This window comes from Anastrepha ludens, chromosome 4, assembly GCF_028408465.1.
Source record: "Anastrepha ludens isolate Willacy chromosome 4, idAnaLude1.1, whole genome shotgun sequence".
NCBI lineage: Eukaryota > Metazoa > Arthropoda > Insecta > Diptera > Tephritidae > Anastrepha > Anastrepha ludens.
In genome coordinates this window covers 3,147,667-3,168,887 of record NC_071500.1, presented here as the reverse complement: position 1 = coordinate 3,168,887, position 21,221 = coordinate 3,147,667, and the positions used below count along the sequence as shown (strand labels likewise).

The following is a 21,221-nucleotide window of genomic DNA, read 5'->3' as shown; positions in this document are numbered from 1 at the left end:
CAGGTGGTCGTAGATGTCACGATGGACTGTTAGGTAAGTACATATTTTATTAATGCCGATGTGTTTGTTTATATAAAAAAGAGTCAAATGCCGCTGCTTTGAATAATTGAATTTATTAAGCGAACAGCCTTAGAACTTATCTCGTTGAGAAATGTTTGCACAGGCGAACAAAAACCGACTTATTTACATTCGTGGCGGCGGTTCGTGCGCCAATCACCCGTTGCTCAGAGACAACAGGTTTAACACTCATTCAAAATCAAATTTGTCTTTGCATAATATTTGAATAATAATTACCCGCTATTGGCAACAGGCGCTAGGTAGCATATGTTCTGGTGCCAGCACTCGCCCTGCACGGCATGGTGCCTTTTTCAAGTGACATTTGAGACGTGCTCGGCTGAGTTGTGGTCGCATTAGGGTAGTTCGCCATACAATATGGGAACAATGGACAGATAACCAGATCAGCGCACTGATGCCATTTTACGGCCCATTGAATCCAGACTCTACCATTTACACCTTTCACTTGCAGACTTGGCATATACAATACATATGTACACATGCACATACAAATTTACTTAAATAGCGGCAGAGGGTGGGTGCTTGTATGTATGTATTCTACTAATACTTGAAAAGCAAGTATCTCTTATTTTTCTTGACAAATATTGTGGCTGGCATAAGTGCCAAATCAATCAAAATCTCATACCGTCAAAGGATTGAAAGCCAAAAGTCGTGTGACGCCAACCAAACTCACCAAACTCAGCACTTTTGCGTCATGAATGCCACACTGATTCCATTGTGAAGGAGTGGTGTTACCCGCCCCTTCGAGCGCTTCCTAATCGAATTTGCCACGTGACCGCAATTGTGTTTGAAGTAGCGATAATAAGCGTATTTATGGCACTTCGAAGACGAGACGTGCCACACAACTATGTGGCGTTTGGCGCAGGAGAGATACTCAAACCCAACGGCACACCATCAGCCGGATTCGGTTGCCTTGCTGCGGAAGTGCTAGCGATGACGGTGGCTTCCTGCATGTCACGCTGCTATTGGCTGCTGTTTTTATTGTTTGTGTGATTAAAAGTTTTTAATGAATTCAATTTTGCTTCATTTGTTTGGTTTTTGGATTTCGAAATTAAATTAACACCAAACAAAATACATACTATACATACGAGTACACAGGCAAACACAATTTAGGCGAGGGAATTCGCGCACTTTCACAACGAGGCAGCAGTCGTTATGCGTCAGCCGACGGCAACGAGTAAATGCCATTGCTGCCATCAACTAACAGTTTCTTAATCAATATGATAGCTAATTTGGATTTTCCTTAATACTTATATTCGATACTTAAATTCCGAGGTTTACGCCTCCCGCGTACTTACCAGTTTTCACTTGATATTTCAGTGTCGTGGCACAGTCTTCAATCAGTTGCTGCAACGTCACACCCCGATCAGGTAAGTCCAAGTTTATAAGCGTCTTCATTTCCTCTGGATGATGGAATTCCAGCACTTTCTCATTGCGATCGTTAGTCGCCTTTACGAAGTCCAATAGTACATCAATGACCTTTTGAAGGAACTCTCGCGTCTCAGCGGTAGCACTGACTGTTGTCGGCAAAAGATCTGGAAAAGAAAACGCAGGGTGTAAGGTTTTTCTATTAAACATCCAGTTAAACTAGTTTTTTTTCTTAGTTTTTTTTGCTCAGTTTTCGTTTCAGGCACTGCTCTTTATATTTTGCAGCACTGCATGTGATAAGCTATAATTCGATTACACTAGTCTACAAGGAAAAGTATCCGAAATAATTTAAACTAATATCTGCTTCTCTGTCCATGCAAAATTCGGATTGATAACTAAAATTAATTTATTAGTTTGAGTTTTCGAGATATCCTAACCTAAAAGTGCAAAAAACCCCATTTTTGCCCATATTTGAGGTTATGTAGCCTTGCAGATGTTTTCTTTCACCAAAATTAAAGGATGGCATCTTTAAATACAATCCTTCTTTTTTCAAATGGCGTTTTGTTTGCTCAAATATCATTTTTTTCGCAGAGATATCGCATTTTGAAATTTTCATGTTTCGAAATTTTCCTACACCTGAAAATCGATTAAGATAACATAGACATGATATAGTCGCTTACTAATTTTCTTGGGTTTGAGGGCCTGAAATATATGGATTAATAGTATGTAAATTTGGAGTTTGTGGGAAAGCCTGCTTGCGGTTATGTGGGTTAGCCTGCTCGCGGTATGATAGGGGTGGTTTCTAGGGGTTAGGGCTGTGTGTGACTCGGTACCCAAAGGTTAGATAGTGTAGGGATGTGGTGAGTCAGCACACTTATGGTGTGAGACAAAATTTTAAGAAAAATAAGACTCAATTCAAGAAAATTAGTAATCGAATATATCATGTCTATGTTATCTTAATCGATTTTCAGGTGTAGGAAAATTTCGAAACATGAAAATTTCAAAATGCGATATCTCTGCGAAAAAAAATGATATTTGAGCAAACAAAACGCCATTTGAAAAAAGAAGGATTGTGTTTAAAGATGCCATCCTTTAATTTTGGTGAAAGAAAACATCTGCAAGGCTACATAACCTCAAATATGGGCAAAAATGGGGTTTTTTGCACTTTTAGGTTAGGATATCTCGAAAACTCAAACTAATAGAGCAATTCTGAGGCCAGATTTGGATTCAGCGCATCATAAACCTTCGGAAATATATAGTCTGGTTTCTGGGTCTGAATGTTGGTTAAATTTTGTCGGCCTGTGTTATTTGAAGCAAACATTTAGTATTTTTTAGAATGAACTTACATATAACGTTTTCACTAACGAGTTTAATTTGTTCTTTCCTCAGTGAATTGAAAAGTTCTTCTCGCAGAAAAGATAGAATAAACTCGTGAAAATTTGCATGCGATGATTTATTGTATTACGATTTTCGACGTATTACTTCAACTTCTGACATTGAAGCTCCACAATTAGCCCTTGTGACACACTGATACAACGAGCTCCAACGTGGCCGTCGATCCTTGTAGGATGAATTTCTGTGCGTCAATTGAGAACGCAAGATTGCCACGCAACATATCGCGAGATAAAGGCATCTTTAGGCATTCGTTAAATATTGCATGAACATTTGGTCGTCAAGAATACAATATTTGTGCTCGTTGGATATCGCATCAATTGGGAATTGTCCAAAAAAGGATTAGTGGCGATTAATGCAAAGAAATTTTATGAAATTCTGCCACATCTATGACATCGTAATAGGGGACGAGCTTCGGATCTATACATACGAGCTTATGCAGGAGAGACTCGTCCTCATCAATACAAGATCGCCTTCAGGCAGCTAACAGGACATATTTTGGGCATATCAAACTTAAGAAATCTTCCTTGAAATCAAAGAAATAAAAATTTCAGATTTACAAAACTATCGTAAGACCAGTTTTAACCTACGGTTGTGAAATATGGATCTTTAAAGCTAGTTACGTGAATATACTGCTGCGATTTGAAAGAAAAAAGTTTAGAAAATATTCGGTTCTTTTCGATTAGAAGATATGGTATAAATGTAACACGGCTTACAAAGTCGCAAAGATTAAGTAGGAATGGACACGTCCTAAGAATGAGTACCAAAAGAACGACCAGAAAGAGTGACCGCGTCGATGATGGTTGCAAGACGAAAGATGAGAATGGCACAACATAGAGCGACAGCGGACTGTGGAGATATATGAAGATATATTATAGAGGAGCGGCAGGCTAATCATCTACCATATAGATTAACGAAACCAACGCAATACTGAGTCTTGTCGAGGCCCTATGCTCCCGAGAGGAGTGAAAAAGAAAAAAATATATAAAGGAGATAATGGTGCCGGAGCCGGAAACGAAACAGCAGTCGACAGTAGGGGTATTCCAAGGCAAGCTTAATCCAATAGGAAATTTTCGTGGAAGAAGCCCCTCAAAGCAAATGATCGTTTTTTTTTTGAAAAATCTGATCATGTCGCAACTGTACCACGAAAGAATTTTGAACGATCAATTCTGAGTGGCTCACAACCATTTTTTTGCCAAAAATCGAAGACGAATCACCCTTCACCAACATAATGCGAGCTCTCAGCTCACACAAGAAAATGTTTAAGCATTCAAAAGATCGATTTTATTACAGCCCTGATTTAGCACCTAATGATTTATTTTTGTTTCTGAAAATCAATGCCAACGTTTTTCAACACCTGAAGCAGCCGTTGAAGTTTTTAAACAGCTCGTTTTTGAGTTGTGCATTTCTGAGTATCAAAGGTGCTTTGAAAATTGGTGAAAGCAAATGCAGAAGTAAATTGACTTCCATTGGGCACAAAATATAAAGAGCAACCCTCCTATTAAAGTGCAAGAGATCTTTAACTGGACGCTCCTGGAATACGATTAAGACTTGTTCTACCTACCCCACACCATTTTCTAAGAAATATATACGAATATTGCATATCTTTCCCATTATATGCGGCTGATCCGTTTGTTTTTTATTTCGTGGCCATAAAAATCAGATTGCATTTTAAAGCTTTTCTTTCCTACCGAACTATGATAATCAAAAGCACTCGGCAAAGCATAAAAGATGAAAATAAGGTTAGTTTGCTGGAGGAAATTGCGGCTACCGTGCACTGATTGAAAATCTCCCCCTTCATGATTGGTCGTCTGCCGGTTGCTACAACGAAGTGCCATAAACAACGGGATAACAATAACAAGGCGAGTGCTGTATGTGTGAGGGCATGGAATGTGTTGGGGGTGGTGGACTGAATGGAACGAAGTGGCCGATGAGTTTGGGCGATGAGTGTGCCAATATGGCAATCGACCCTTACAAGGTCGCGCAGCTGGCGCCCAGACTCGGGAATGGGAACATCATTCATCAACTTTGAATCTCATATTAAAAATTAATTTTTTTTGCTTTTGCTGCTCAGTTGGTGAAGTTATTTGAAGAATTTGAGTTTTTTCGATGCAACAGAAGGGCTGAACCGCCGCCCTCTGTGCATTCCACTAAAAATAACAATTGTGCTTTAAGAATTTTGGTTTTCATTTTGCATTTAGAAACATTCGCAGAGCAGTTTTGGATTTTGTTCTAATTAAGAAATATTTTTCAAGTAGACGAATTATAATGTTTATATAATCACATTATAATTTTTTATTTAATAAAGAGAATTTTAGTAAAAACAGGAAAACCTAAATTCAAAAACACATTTTTTATAGAATCCCAACATAATTTTCAATGCCAACAAAAGAACTTTTAACGCAGTTTACTTTTATTTAAATCCTCAACATGTTTTAAAAACTGTAATAAAAAGCTTTTGAGTGAGGTTTTTTACCTTTAGTGAAATCTATATTTATTCTGATAGCTCAGCGGCCATTAAATCTCTTGGTGAGGTTGTCACCAAGTTCATAGTTTTGGTTACATAATTAACATTTTTTACATATATAAGGAGGTGAAACCCCCCTCACACTACTAAAACTGTAGATAATAAAAAAAGTCCCAACGATTTCTTACCCTTTTGTACGAATGAGATGAGAACTCTCTTCCGGCAAATAAAATTTCACGATCTATTGGTATACAATTTAATTGCCAAAAATTTCCATTTAAATACCCAAAATGAAATCACGCGCGAAATTAAATTTTCTTTTCATTAATCAATTGCAGTGGTGTATGAATTAAATAAGATCCACTCGCTCGAAAATATATGTTAAACACCAACCATTCCGATGGTTTCTTCTCTCTCAAATTATCAACGGTATCTGGCACCTCCTACTCTTAAAAATCTAGCGGATTCTTGCCAAAGCAGTTATTTGTTTTCACTGCTCCTCAAATTCAATTTAAAATACGTTGATAGTCGCATTAGCCACGCCACACATCTCCATACGTACACACGTACACGACAGATAAACATCGAACTGTTTGCAAAAGGAAGAGGAAGACTGCGCTCACACACACGTCAACGGCTGATAGACCGATACACTGATAAGGCTGTTTGGACCCAAAGATGTTCATCGAGTTAAAGTGGAATAACATACCTACTAACATTTTGACAAACCTACCACCGTCCAACTCCCACCATACCGACTGGATTTTTCTAGTCTAGCTTTTCGTTGTACGCAATAAATAAGCGGAATTCCAGTGACATATAAACGAACGTAATATCCTGTGACTAAACGGTTTATGTTTGCCGTGTATTGAATTTCAGCCGCACGCACACGCGGCCGCAAAGGGGATGACTTTGACTTCTTGCCGCTGCTGCTGAATGCTCACGTACACACACACGCAACCGCGTCAAATCTGTTACATCGCTAGCATACGTCCGCAGAAGAATCGCATAGGAGGAGTAATGCGAGGCGCAGTGTGTGCGTCGCAAGGCAATTTATCACCTCAGTGGACGAGTGTGTCCGACACCGGCAGCTTCTGGTACACAAAAGTATATTTTTTTGTTATAGGTATTGTATTCCTTGTATATTTTGTATTTCTTGTTGGTAAATTAAATAAGTAAACTGAATTGGGCCTTTTAGCAAACTCCAGTCTATGTATTGTAATTCTGGAGAGGTTGTTGTTGCGGCACTAGATTTTCAGTTGTTTGCACGATTAGTTGAGCCACAAATCGCAAATAGTATGTCATTTGCCAAATGTGGGCGCAACTGAAGTATTTAACCAGTGCTTGAACATGTTAACAACACGCGCTTTTATATTGAGCTCTCGAGCGATTGTGTGGGTAAGTATATATGTAAGTGTATGCGTATGATGGAAGAGATGGAAGAGAAAAGTAGCATAACCGTTGCATATATATAAAATATGAGCGAACTAATAGGAGCTGCTTTAGCTCCAATGATCTGAAACGGTATACCACTTTGCCCAAAAAGTTTCCGGAACAGCCACCAGGTGACGCCTTAAGGGGACCCGGTGGTCTAGAAATTTCAAAAAATCGATTTTTTTTCGAATATTTAAAGTTTAGTATCTTAAGAATATACAGTTAAATTTTCATGCGGAAATTCCCAATATTACAGTACCTCAAATTTTAAAGTCATTTATCTCGAAACGAATTTTTTCGGCCTGGTGTTGTCAAAAAAAAAACTATTCCATTGAATCATCTGAAATTTTAATATGTTGTTCACAACATCAATGGCTATCGCCCGTACTAGAATTACATTATTGTTTCAATTTTTTCGTTTTTTTTTTTTATTCAAAAACTGAAAAAAACCGATTTTCAGAGTGTCACATTCAAAACCGCGCCATGTTTTTAATTTTTTTTATTCTATTACGGGACATAGTTTCAGTCATACTGATTAATATGTTTTTTTGGTTTTTGTGTTTCAGATAAATAGAAGAGCCAAAATGGACAGCACCGTCCAGGTCCAAATATTTTTTTTTTTCATTTTTGTAGGTAAAAGAGGTTAAATAAAAAAGCCTAAAAAATTTAAATATCGCTTTTAATTTTTTTATTCTAAAAAAAAATTCCTGAAAACACCGTAAATTTTCGAGCTCTAGACCACCGGAATCCCTTAAGTAAACTGATTATCTGCGAATAATACTCCTAAAAATTTGATTGTATTACATTTTGGGTTAAAAATGGATTCAATGCAAATACGCTGCGTGCGACAAAGTTTTGAACTGCGGCAAGTCTGATTTGCAGAAGCACGTCGAAGCAAAATGCACCAAAAATATGAAGGCAATAAAAAAGACACCGAAAATAAACAGATTTTTTTTAAGAAAAAGGCCAATACACCAAATGGTTCCAGAAATTTCGAAATAAGACGTAGCATGTTCTTCGCTGAGCATAAAGTCGCGCTGAAAGTGGTGGACCATTTAATCCCACTCTTAAAAGAAATCGTGCCGGATTCTGAAATAATAAAAAACTCTGAGCTTGGAAGAAAGAAGTGCACCAGCATAATAAAAAATGTATTGGCAAAAGAGGAAAAATAGAATTTAGTACAAAAATTAAAAGTAAACAAATCTTCCATAATGATCGATAAGAGCACAGTCATCGGACTCAATAAGAAGAAGAAGCTCTGTACGGAATTTTTAAAGAATCCATTTTATGTCTTGGAATTCCATTCCAAAACATAATTGGTAATTAAAGTACATTTATTTTATAACATTTAAGGCATGTGCAGCGATGGTGCCAGTGTAAGCATCGGGCAGCATAATTCCTTTGCATCAAGATTAATTAGGGACATATCAAATGCTATAGTTGTAAAATGCATATGTCATTCTGCAGCAATTATTGCAAGAAAGGCTTGTTTAACGCTACCCATAGGAGCTGAAGCAAATCGGTTTGTACGTTTCGAGAATTTCCAAAAGATGCGCGCAGTTAGAAGCTCTGAAGGAAATTCTAAACGAGAAGAAAAAGAAACTCCTTCGGACTTATGCAACCAGGTGTCTCTCTCATCACAAACACGTCGAAAGTGTATTACAAAACTGGGATGTGTTAGTGGCATTTTTCAACCAAGCTGTCACGCAGGACAAATTGAAATCAACAGAGGCGATTTTATTTGAACTCACCAACCAGTACAATAAGATTTATTTATATTTCCTCAAGTATGTACTCAATTACTTCAATACTCTAAACGCACTTTTTCAGTCGAAAGCACCTTTAATACAGGTACTCCAACGAGAATCGATCAAAATATTTTTAGGCTTAGGTCAGAGGTTTATTAAAAAGGCTGAGCTTAACATTACATCTGCTGTTAGATCGCCACATATTTCTCTACCGCTTGAGAAGTCGTACGGAGTACTTATTCATATTTCATTTTTTAAAACATATAATCGAAACCTATTTACTGCAAATGTAAACATATTTTCAAGGCAGATGTGTTTGGAGTGTATATTGTTTTTGCTTTTTGTTTCTGTGTATTTCGTAAATTATTTTTATTAGTCAAATAAAACCAAATATTGAAAGAAAACCACGAAAAATGCATATTTACTTCAGCAATATTTTTGAATTACGCTAGATTAGTAGATGTCGTAACACTTCCTTGGCAAACTGTATATGCCTTGGACACATTTAAAATATTATTGGATTGCTATATTGGCCACTCTAAATAAAAGAGTTTTTTCTCATGCCGTCTTTTACCAGACTTTATGACCAAATTAGGGCAAATATTTATCATTGAATTCAACTTACCATGCGCCGTGAGTCGTGCCGTTTTATCGGACAATTTGTACCCGTGTGGATTGATCGACATCTTCTCCTCTGAAATTAGAAATACAAAAGAAGGGAATACTATAAGTACAACAACTAAGAAGTAATGATACTACCATTGCAATTAATTAATATAAAATAAGTGTATTTACAAAAGCCTAGGGTGAGGCTCAATCGACGTATGTTTTAATAAAATATTAGTAAGATTGAGCCATATACGAATAAAATTTTTAGTTTATTTTAATATCTACAAATGTTTGCCGTAATAATTTGAAACTTAGCTTTTTTTGTTATATTTAAAACATCGAATATAGTTGCGTGGCCGTTACTCTGCGATGCTTTATTTTCCAAATCGCGAATAAATAAAAAAAGTAGTTAATATTCGTTTGTTTGATAAACAGCTTTTTTTCTCATAAAGTTAACTTTCATCTTATCTAATATAAGGTGCCTGTCTAAGTGACACGTCTGATCGAATTCGTGATTAAGTGAAGATACAAGTAAGTGCCAGATTAGCAGTAATTATCCGATTGGTACAAAAAGGGACATGCTCAAACAAAAGGGAACAGTTTGTTTTCTATATAGATAGCAGCGGCATTAGTTCTTTTGGGCCTGATCCCGGCATAACTGAATTTTTTGGAGGGAATCTTGAGCAGTTTCAGAGAAACTTAACCACTGGGGAAACGGTTGTGCAAAATGACGCTGAGCAATACCAGTAGCCCCGTCAGAATTCGGAAGGACCTCTCCGAAACCATTTGAAACCAATTGCTGAAATATGCTGTTTCGACGGGTTGAGTTCAAACGGAGAGAGGTGTGAGGGGAGTGGGTTGGAGGGTGCATGTGAAAAGGTAGTTGCATCGTGGGATTACCTTCAAATGCCGAACACGGAAAAGGCTATGTGAGGATCAGAAAGATGGAGGAGAGATATTGCTCTGGCGAGCTCCCAGGAAAATGGAACCTCTATTGTAGTGCTCTATGAATGCACCAATTCATTATGCGAAATAGAAGTCATGGAGGTTACGTGCGTTAGGCAGAGAGAGCAACATGTGGCCACAAACCGTGTGGACTATTCCCAAGCCTTAAGGCCCAAGCAGGTCTTAAGATGGCACTACCCGTTGCATTGATTACATCTAACTGAATTAGATCTTTGACAAATGCAGGAGAAATAAACTTCGGGTCTAGAGTTAGGCTCGATGCTAGCCCGAAGTATAGGGAGTAGCCTTGGTCGTGAAAAACCCGAGTCACTCCAGTTCCTAGAATTGGCTGCCAGGGAAACAAGCAATCGACATGCTCGCGTATCCACACCCACGTCACTGTTAGGTGGATAGTTTAGGGTCTTGAAGTAGTAAGAGACTTCGTTTATCTAGGAAACAGTATTAACACCGATAATAATGTCAGCCTTGAAGTCCAACGAAGAACCTCTCTTGCAAACAAGTGTTACTTTGAACTAAGTAGGAAATTGAGTAGTAAAGTCCTCTCTCGACGAACAAAATTAACACTTTATAAGGCTCTCTCACATCCTATCGTATTGCGCAGAAGCTTGGATGATGCCAACATCCGATAAGACGTTCCTTGGAGTGTTTGCAGGCGAGTTATAGCAGGCGATGGAACGATGAGCTGTATGAGATTTATGACGGCATGTCCATAGCTCAGCGCTCCAGTACCGAAAGTATTCGATGCGATACCTCTGGTGGTAGCAAAGGACGGCCTCCTTTGCGTTGGAAAGATCAGGTGGAGAAGAACTTAGCTTCACTTGGTGTGTCCAACTAGCGCCGGTTAGCATGAGAAAGAAACGACTGACGCGCTTTGCTAAACTCGGCTAAAATCGCTTAAGCGGTTATCGTGTCATTTAAGATCAAATTTGAATAAATTTTCTTTAGTAGCTATAGAAATATTGAGTTTATGAAAATTACTGTTATATGAAAAGTGAAGTGTAAGACAAATAGACATCATTATCTATACTATAAAGGTGAATATCTGTACGTTGTCCGCGTATCACTACGAAACGACAACACCAAATGACGTAAACATTTTTATACATTCATATTTTCACCCAATGAAGGTTATAGGCATGTTTTTATGATGGAACTCCCTTCGCGCAGCCCCCAGCCCGCGCCACCACTCTCATTCGTCACTAATAATCGAATATTTGCTTAAAATTAATCTAAAAAATCTTAGTTTTTCCTATTTCCCACTATTTATAGCACACTCTAGACTTCATAATCCGCATAAGCTGTTCAACTATGACCCAAATGCGAAGTTCAAAAACGGTTTGAGATAGAAAATTAATAAAAATAATTTTGTTTGATACTTTTCTGATTGGTTATTTTGATTTTATTCAACGAGGCATAGCAACGGATGCCGGGTATTGTAATATTATGGTTATTAATAAAAAATTATTATCTATGAAATTATTGTTTGCAATTCTTTTATATACATATCCTAAATCCCTCAAAACTACTCCTACGCGAGCGGGCCCGCGGGTTAAAGCTAGTGCTAAATATTTGGGAATGTATTTGTATCGATATGATTTAGCTATTGCAAACTAACGCTTTTTGTACAAAGTCGTTGTTTCTGGAATAGAATGAGAGTTTTATAAAAAAAAGGAAGTACAATTTTCTTATATTTCTCTAATTTATTTGATTGAGAATTAAAAATCTTATTAACGGGAACTTGTTGAGGAATTTTATTATTATTTTCCCTTAAAGTGCATAAAAAAGAAGCTCCAAACTTTTATATACTCCCACAAAGAATATTTTGAGATTTTTGTCAGGTGAAGGTAAGCTTTTATTTATTGAAAGAGTTGATCTCACTTAAGTATTTTCTAATAAAAAAAATATTAAATAAAAAAGGATTTTGCTTAATTTGAATTTATGAAGAAGAAGAGCAAACTGTTCCGTTCTATTCGGTTGCGAATGCCTCATTAAGGATCGCGGTGATTTGATACAAGCATACGTAATTACTCTTACGTAAAAGGAATTATTTTGATAGAAAAATCTCAAAAATAGCACCAAATAGATATTCTTCGCTCTAACTTAAGCTACCATTACATAATTTTCGAGCCTTATCCAATCGATTTCAACTTGTATGTTTCGCCAATATTCCAAAAAAATACCACACGAATGAACAGATGAATTCGATATAAATGCTATGAGACTTTGAAGGACAAATGAAGGGCAGAATGTGAATAGATGAGTAGAAAAAAAAGTCTTTCCTAAAATGGAGTGAGATGGCAAGAGTGCTTTTGAGGAGTAAAACTTTACGTAATGGCAATGATTTGGTTGCTTATATGAAGAAAACCGAAGTATATGGGTGTGTATGTATGTGTGTATCGCATTGGAGGTGTTAAATGAAATGACGCTTCGCAACTGCGCGTGGCAAGTTGCGCCAAGGCTCTGCCAAAATCTACTCCCAAATTTTCAAGGTGGTGCCACGAAGGGCGTTCGAACGTTTATGTAATCGACATTTTCCTTAAATTGAGGAATAAGATTTTATAAATTTTACGCCTTGTTTTGCGGAAAAAATTATGTAGTGATAATGCGCGTATACGTATGTATGTGTGTTCCAATAACTATTGGGAGTTCACTTTACTATTTTGTGTGTTCATCAGCACATTTAGGTGTGTATTGGTGAAGCCTGCTTACCAATAATCTTGCGGAGATCTTCGATGTATTGCTTTAGGAGAATCACTTTGACTGTTTGGATTTAAATGATTGTGATGAAGAAAGTGACTGACTGGTGACTGTTGGGATATCGAAATGCGGTGGTTTTGATGATGGCACGCTAACTATTTAAGCTTAACTACATCAATTTGATGAGGGCAGAGCGTGGCCTTGGTATGTATGAAGGTGTGCTGCCAACTACAGGGAAACACTTTCTCTTTTGATTAGATCTCGTATTTGATTTTACTACTTGTAGTTCTGCGTGCGCTTTCTACATTTGTTTTGTGCCTTACAACGTTTTCGATATGGATACTTCAGCAGCGATGTCTTGGTACACTAATCGTTTTCAACCGTTTCACTACTTTCGTTCGAGAGACAGGCCTCAGGCTCACACAAACTAATTCTACCGAATATGCAGCACTTTGAGATTTTTTCACACTTAGTTCTTTCAGTTGGAGCTGGATGAGTTCTGATACCAAGAGGAAACTACGTTTGGCCAGGACGGACAGAACGCGAATGCAGCTTTACTGTTTGACGATCTGCGGCGCAGTGTGCCAAAGCATCCATTCGAATCACCTAAGAAGCCAATTTTTCAAAATGGCTGCGATTACGTTACGCTTTGTATGTATGTGTGTGCACTGTACACACTTCGTGGCGACATCGTCGACCAAACGAACACAATGAAATTATCGATTCTGTTTTTTCAACGCAGCAAAGTGGCCCCACCACCCACCAGCATCGGCTCGTATGCTGCGATTTGGGGAGCATCAACGTGACATAAATTTTCATGAATGACGTCATTGTTGCCATTTTTGTTGCGTAGGCGGAGCTAAATGCTGAACGTATTTGGGGGATTTGCGGGAGATGGCGAAAAGCAAGGCGGTGGGCCATATGGTTTTGAGCTGGAATGGAACTACTGCTAAACACGCCTTTTCGTGTTACGTCTTTCTCAGGGAAAGAGTTGGTGCTAATGGATGCATTTAGTTGGCATTGCGTAACTAATGGCCTTTCGAAAGCAAAAAATATGAGCTTTATGTGAGAATTTAAAACTTTAAATAAACTGCGGAACTTTATTATATTTTGTGTAAGGACATTTTAATCAAAACAACTCAGAAGTAATTCCATCGTATAGGTATATCAAAAACTGTGAGGAAATAAATAATTTAGTGTAATACTTAGCATACTTGTCTTTTGGGGTTGTCAGATTTTCTTTGACCTCAATCGAAATTTATATAATACACGCAAGAAGGAAGAAATAAATCACGAAGTGGAAAAAATACACATACATATGCATAAGTGCAACTATGGTGTGTTGTTGCTATTTTTTCTGTACCAAACCAGGTCATTCATTCAATTTGTCCAAAACACATTTGTTGTTGTTTCCCTTTTCAGAGAATATGGAGGGCACAAGAAATGTAATAAGTTTTTATCTTTTGCCTTGTTTTCCACGAACAAAATTTACAGTATCAATGTGGCTTTTACATATTTTGGCCAGCAGTGAAAGCAAAGCAAGAAACGACAAGGGACAAGTGGAAAAGTACAGAATTCCTTAGTTATAGTCAAAGTCATCCATTACATGAGATCATTGGAAATGTGGTGACGTAAATTCACCATGCGATGGAAAGTATTTCTTATAGCACATTCTTAACATTCTTTTTTTTAAGAGATTCTCATCTTCACCATTTAAAGCACTACAGTTCGTTGTGAATCTTAGCTGCCTCCACATAGTTATTTCTTCCGTTTTTTAATCCCTCGTGGGGCATAGGGCATCAATAGTTGGACGTTCCTATACTTCTTAGATCGTCCTCAGCGTCATCTAACCATCGCTTCCGCGGATGCCCCCTTCGCTGCACCTCAAGCATACGCGTATCTTGCACTTTGCGTGGTATTCTTTCATTTCGAATTCTGCAACTTGCTCTAGCCATTGGATGCGCTGCGATTTGATAAACCGCATGACATTTCCACTTTGTAATTTTTGATATGTGTAAAATTTGATATATGTACCTATGTAAATATCTGTTCTCATTAAAGACTCTGCTCTATACCGATTTTACACAACTATTCTTCACTAGTTGATGAATTAAATTTAGTTGTACAAAAATGGGTATAGTTATTACCCAATTTTGCTCAGTACAACATCGAAACTACTTCTGACAAACGTACGACATAAGCACCCCAGTTTCACTGAAATGTGTAAATTATCACTTGGATTATTAATTACAAAGGCGGTCGGACGAACGGAAGTAAACACTTTGCTACTTTATATTGGTACATTTCATCAACAAAGCAGCGGCATCATTTATAAAACCTTTTAAAAGGGTCTGCCAGTAATTTCGATTAAAAATTCAAGACAAACAGGCGTCTTGATGTTGTTCCACAAATGGAGGAACCTATAGTTTCCAGAAGACTCCGAAGGGCAGATATTTTTTATAAGGAGGTTTTTCATGGCAGAAATACAGTCGGAGGTTTGCCGTTGCCCGCCAGGGGGCGACGACTATTAGAAAAAACTTTTTCTTCATTTTGGTGTTTCATGGAGATTCGAACCTACATTTTGCGAATGGTAGTCACGCACCAACCGAAGATACTCCTATATCATATAAGGTATTAGCGCTATGAATTTTTTGCATAACTATTTATCTAAATTTGTGGAACAACATCTACACGCACACCACAAATAGGAGGAGGAGCTCGGCCAAACGCCTAACAGAAGTGTACGCGCCAATTATTATTATTATTATTTATCTAAAAATTTGGTTTGGATTATCACAGACCCGACTCAGCAAGCACCACAACCATGGTATTCACCTGATATGGCGCCGGCTGATTTATTCTCTTTTCAAAACTCAATTCTCACCTTCGAGGAATCCGTTTTCAGAAAAAAAAGAGGATTCGTGTCATTAAGTGAAGTAGAATTCGGATTATAATAATAATTTACAGACTAGTTGAGTCATAGTTCTAGATATTTTTTTTACAGTAGTAGTGGGAAGAAGATTTAAAGAGTGTGATTTGTAATAGAGAAATCGATGACGATACTTCCGCATCAAATATTCTCGCATTTTGACTATTGCTAAATGAAGTAGATCAGATGCTCACGCTCAAATATTGCTCTGGGAACATTGGAACTCAACATTTCCCAAAAAAAGGGCGATCAACGACATGTTTAAAAACATTTTAATGCAAAGTTAACGATAAGGTTGCTCCACTGCCTGTTAAAAATCTTAAATCAGCTTGGAATGATGAACTTTTTAGCTGTTGTTAAAAAAAAAGTTTCCAGTCAAACATATCCCATTGATCTTTAATTTCTAGGCATAAAAACGATTGAAACACTTTCTCAATTCGGTTTCATTGAAATAAACTAAGTTATTGGACTTGTGTTCTAGAACAAGAAACTCTACTTGAACCCAAAAATATTTTCAATCCGAATAGATAATCGAAGACTTTGAGGAAACTAAACTGATGTTGTTTCATACATTTAATTGAATCAAGTTCGTTTCCCCAACCTTGCGTCAAATTGTGTGCAGTCTAAGGACACAATTTGAATGAATTTTTAATTTAAATGCTTTTAATGACAGATAAGATAAAATTAATATAATAACAATTAAGAAAAATACGTTTAACCATACCCTGATTTTCGGGTTAGCCATCTAACAAGAAAAATGTGCTAAAGATTAGCATTGCCTATTGAACGTCGCATTACATTTGTATTACTTCTCGGAATCGTGTCAAAAATCAACGGGTTTTTGAGCAACTTGAAATTTGCATACCCAAACATTTTATAAACATTCCCGTTAGAATGTTGAAAATTTTCATAAAAATTTTTTGGAATTTGCTAAATTTTTGAGGTTTTTATACAAACGAAAACTTTGGTTTATACTTTTTTGGTATACAATTAATTACATTTTTATAAAAATTAAAATGAAAAGTGGTTTAATTATGTGAGCAAAGTTGCATGTATCTCAATTAAATAATTATGTATGTGTTATTACATAGATAGGTAGAATAGCTTTGAGGTTTGCACTTCGGTATTTTGTCTTTTATGGTCTTTTGTGCCCTCCACTCATTACAGTACCGGATCCGAACCCAGTTCCCTTATGATAAGCAGCGTTAAGATAGAGCTGGGTTAGGCAAGGCATATATGCTTTTCTTCTGGCTGTAATTGGTCGAGATATCTCAACATTCTCCGCACTATAGCGCCGCATTCAAGAATAAGATGTGTTGGAGTCTCCAGGGGATTGGTCACAGAAACGACAGGAGTGAGTGGCTCATATCTCAATACTGTGCAGATGATTGCACGATCTGCAATGACCTGTGAGAATGCTCATAAACGGTCTCAGCTTATTTTTAGGGAGGGTAACGAGTTTCCTAAACCACTTTGATTGTACCTCCAGAAGGGATTTCGTCTGGCATAGCTCCATAATTTAATGCCAGCTAACCTTATTTAGTCTTAGCTCTTCACTCCTAAGCTTATCATTGACGGTGTTTTATTCTAGAGTAAGCCCTTCTAGCCTATGTGTCGCTACTTCGTTCCCAGTTATACCCCTGTGTCCTGGAAACCAAATGAGGCAGATTCATTTGTGTGCTCCTAACAAATTCAGTTTCTCGAGGGGGCAGGATTGCAAATACCAGTGAGGACTTAACCGCACAGAATGTCAGTGCTTTGAGTGGCAAAGTGTCGCTCCGAATGGAGATTCACGCATTCCGGAGACTCCTGTCTAATTTGATCTTTGCACATGGACAGGTCGCATACACCCTCGCTTGGGAGATGCTTGAAAAAGTACCCATCGGCATGCTTTGTTCTGGGGGAAATATATTCCAGCACCTTAGTTTTCCGGTGTCTTCAGCACATCCGTAGCGCACACTGGTGCACTACAGTTTACTTTAACGTCCAGTTGAATTCTGAACTTCTTATCAAATTTAATGATTTTAGTGGTATCATCCCTGGGTAGGTGGGAAAGCGGCAGTTGCAGACTAATTGTTATTATTATATTATATATAAAGGGTCTTTAGAAAGTGACGCCTAGGTGTTAGTAGTGAATAATTCCCAGACGATACCTTGGCTCTGTCGAGGATAGAAAAAGGATTGGCAGACCAAAAACGGGAAGTTCTGTTGAAAATATTGCTGCTGTAGTGCACAGTGCTGCTGAACAACCTTTAACATTGACATCTCACCGTTCTCCAAATAGGCATTCGTGAATCAAATCGTTTGTCGTATTACATCTCTAGATGTGCTCATGGTGGACTTTAAATGATGCCATTTTTCACATATAATTGTTAAGAGTCGTATTTTGTATAAAAATACCTTAAACCTGAAAGAATCTAAAACTCAATTTTTTTTTAATTTATTATAGAAATATTCTGTGGAGTTTGCTATTGCGTCTCAATAGATCATCGATGGGAGTAAGGTCCGACCTTAGAGCAGACCACTAAAACAACTAAATTTTTTGGGTGTCAAAGAAAACTCTTGCTTTCTTTCACACAAGAATCGGTGCATTAATTTTCACCAAAATCAAGAAGTTCGCTTTCTAACAAGTCTGTGAGCATTGTTGCATTTATTTTGCCTGACACAAAACATATTTTTGACTTGCTTCCTGATGAAAATGCTGTTCATCCGTGGGTGTCTTACATCCCTCCAATATTTGTGGCGACAATCTGGTCCATCTAAATAACTTTTTTTCATCTTGTACCTTTGCTTATGCCTACACTCACTTCAGAGTCGTATTCTCCACTTTGTGTGGTGGCACCCGTCCGAAGACAAATAATTCATTTTGCAGATATACATAAATATGAATTTTATACGGGGGTTTCGCCTAATTTCATTAGAAATAAAAGTACTATAAATACGGTGCAAATGAGATAAAGCCATAAAGCAATCGAAACAAAATATGTGCTTACATACCAAAAATTACTACTGTACCATTAACACCTGTAACATGAATCAATTTTACGCATATAATTATTTGCCTGGGGTATATACAAATGTACTTATATACAAATATATAAGTATGTAGACATGTACGATTATGCAAAATATGTGCTCGATAATTAGTTCAGGCCCTCTGACGCACCGTAAATGGAGTATATCTCATGCAGTCAAGTTCGAAAAGTCGATTTGCTTAATATAATCGACACCGCTTATCAATCCGTTGAAAGGTACTTCTGATGGTGCCGATGGCTTCTTCAAATTCGATGGGCAAAAATCACAGCTATCTCTTAACAACCAATAATATTTAATATTATTTACAAAATAACTGTTATCGCTGGTGTGATAAAGCAGCTATCAAATGTGATTAACTGGGTCTTACGTTCACCCTTTGCTGTGTGGGGTGTTGTACTAACAAAATATCCATGAATACAGGGTGATTATTAGTTCGATATACTCTTTGTGAGGAGCTCCAATGTGGAGTGTTGCGTAACTCGGATCCATTAGGAGCCAGATCTGAAGCTTAACGCGTCTATGTGGTGCTGATTAATCATTTTAACCTCACCTGATCCATGGCTTATTTGCAGTACATATGATTTGATGTAATATACAGAATAGGTTTTGCATATACGTATTTCTAAATAGAGAAGTATGAATACAGCCCCCAAATTCAGAACGATCAAATAAGAGTTACAAAAACTGTTTTTATGTTTAAAATAAAACTTGTTGTAAAAAGTAATTTATTGTTTTCATGCTACATCTCGACAATCACTGATTTTAACCACTATTTGTTCGGAAGTATGTTACAATAACTCCATTATAAGAATGCTTTAAGAAGGCATTCGACACAATCAGACGATACTCAACATGGCTGGAATTGAGCAGAAAGGAGTTCCTGTTAAGATAATCCACCTCATCAGAACCCTATACAAGGACTCCGAATGGGCAGTGCTTCACAAGGGTAACATCAGCGACCCATTCACCACCAACGCAGGCGTAAGACAAGGAGGATATCTTGAGGACATGTACTTCGCTGATGACATTTGCCTTCTCTCTCACAAACTCACTGACATGAAAGCGACAGACTAGTCACGCCTGCACGCACTGTCGGACTGGAGGTCAACATCGCCAAGACAAAGGCTATGAGAGTCAACCAGAATAAAGCAAGATCTATAACGGTTGACTGGTGTCCGATGTCAAAAGCTTGTGCTACCTCGGCTGTACTATCAGGCGTTCGGGCGAATGCATACAGTATGGGCGAGTTCGCAAACCTCCAGGCGTTTGAAAATTTGAAAAGGTCGAGCCAAGGAGCACCAGGAGATTTCGTGGCTCCTAAAACACTCAGGCTAAATAGCCCATTGTATTTAAAGCTCTGGAAAGAGCGTAGATGGTCAAGGACGGAAGGAGAAAAGTATCAGAGAAAGAGATAGGAAAGAATAGAGACAGAGATAGAGATAGTTATTCCTGTGAGAATTTTAAAGATTCTTTGGCAAATCTGTAAATATCCTCCAGTTTTAGAGAACGAATATTACTCATTCTCACGACATCGGAACCCAAAACTCGTAGCCGTGCTCTAGCAAAGGCAGGACACTCGCAGAGAAAGTGCTCAGTGCTATCCTCCTCCTCCAAGCACGACAGACACATCTCCCGGCGTAGTAAACTGCGAATGTTGTACGGAAGTGAAACATTGCAGGTCTCCAACACCATCGCACAGGGGCTACAAATCTTGCGTCAACAAATGCCCTCGTATCATCTGTGGAATATTCTGGCCGAACATCATCAACAACGACGCGCTGTGTAGATCAACGAATGCGATGCCCATCCTATAGCAGAAAGTAGCGATGGATAGGTTAAATACTTCAATCAAAATATTGCTCACACTGCCTAATGAGATGCTTAGGTCTTCTGCCAAATCTCGTGGCGATTTTCAGTAGGGTACCCTGTATTTTTGTATGAAATTTCCTTTGCTTTTAAACCTTCCAAAATAAAAATTCAATCACTGCACGATACTCGATTTTCTGGGAAAATACAGTGACACGTCCAGACTAAATTATAACAAAGAATAAGTCTTTAAATAAAGGGAGTTTTAAAAGACACGTCTACATGTTATTTTAAAATAAAACTTCTAAAAGTTTATCTTCTTTCAGGTTTTACTAATTGTATTCAAAACACGGCTCTTAACAATTATATGAGAAAAAATACCTTCTTTAAATGCCGAGTGGGAAATGTTCATCGCAATAATGCAATGTTAGACTTATCTATGTCTGTCTATTCCTTCCAGTTCAGCCCACAAAAAATCTTCAATCAATTGAGTATAGCGATGCCCATTGACTGCAACAGCTCTTTAGTTTTCATCTTCGAAGAAAAACGAGCCAATTATTCCACCAGCCCAAAAAGCACCCCACATTTTTCAGGAACTGCTTGAGTGTTTTCTTTTACCTAGATGCGGCAATTTTGTTTGTTAACAAATCTATGAAATGAGCTCCATCACTAAAGATGGTTTTGGGTGAAAAAC

General features: G+C 37.7%; 1 protein-coding gene across 4 annotated transcripts in view; it reads right to left on the bottom strand.

Annotated features, from left to right (window-relative positions):
* LOC128862580 (glutamate decarboxylase) overlaps positions 1 to 21,221 on the bottom strand; it is a 73,578-nt gene that overhangs the window by 21,720 nt on the left and 30,637 nt on the right. For 2 of the 4 annotated variants that reach the window (XM_054101302.1, XM_054101299.1), the window contains exons 2-3: positions 9,110 to 9,178; positions 1,374 to 1,610 (exon numbers count right to left, since the gene is read on the bottom strand). In XM_054101302.1, coding sequence (XP_053957277.1) covers positions 1,374 to 1,610; positions 9,110 to 9,170 — 298 coding nt within the window. In that variant the 5' untranslated portion in view covers positions 9,171 to 9,178. The other 2 variants (XM_054101298.1, XM_054101300.1) reach the window with 2 other exon arrangements.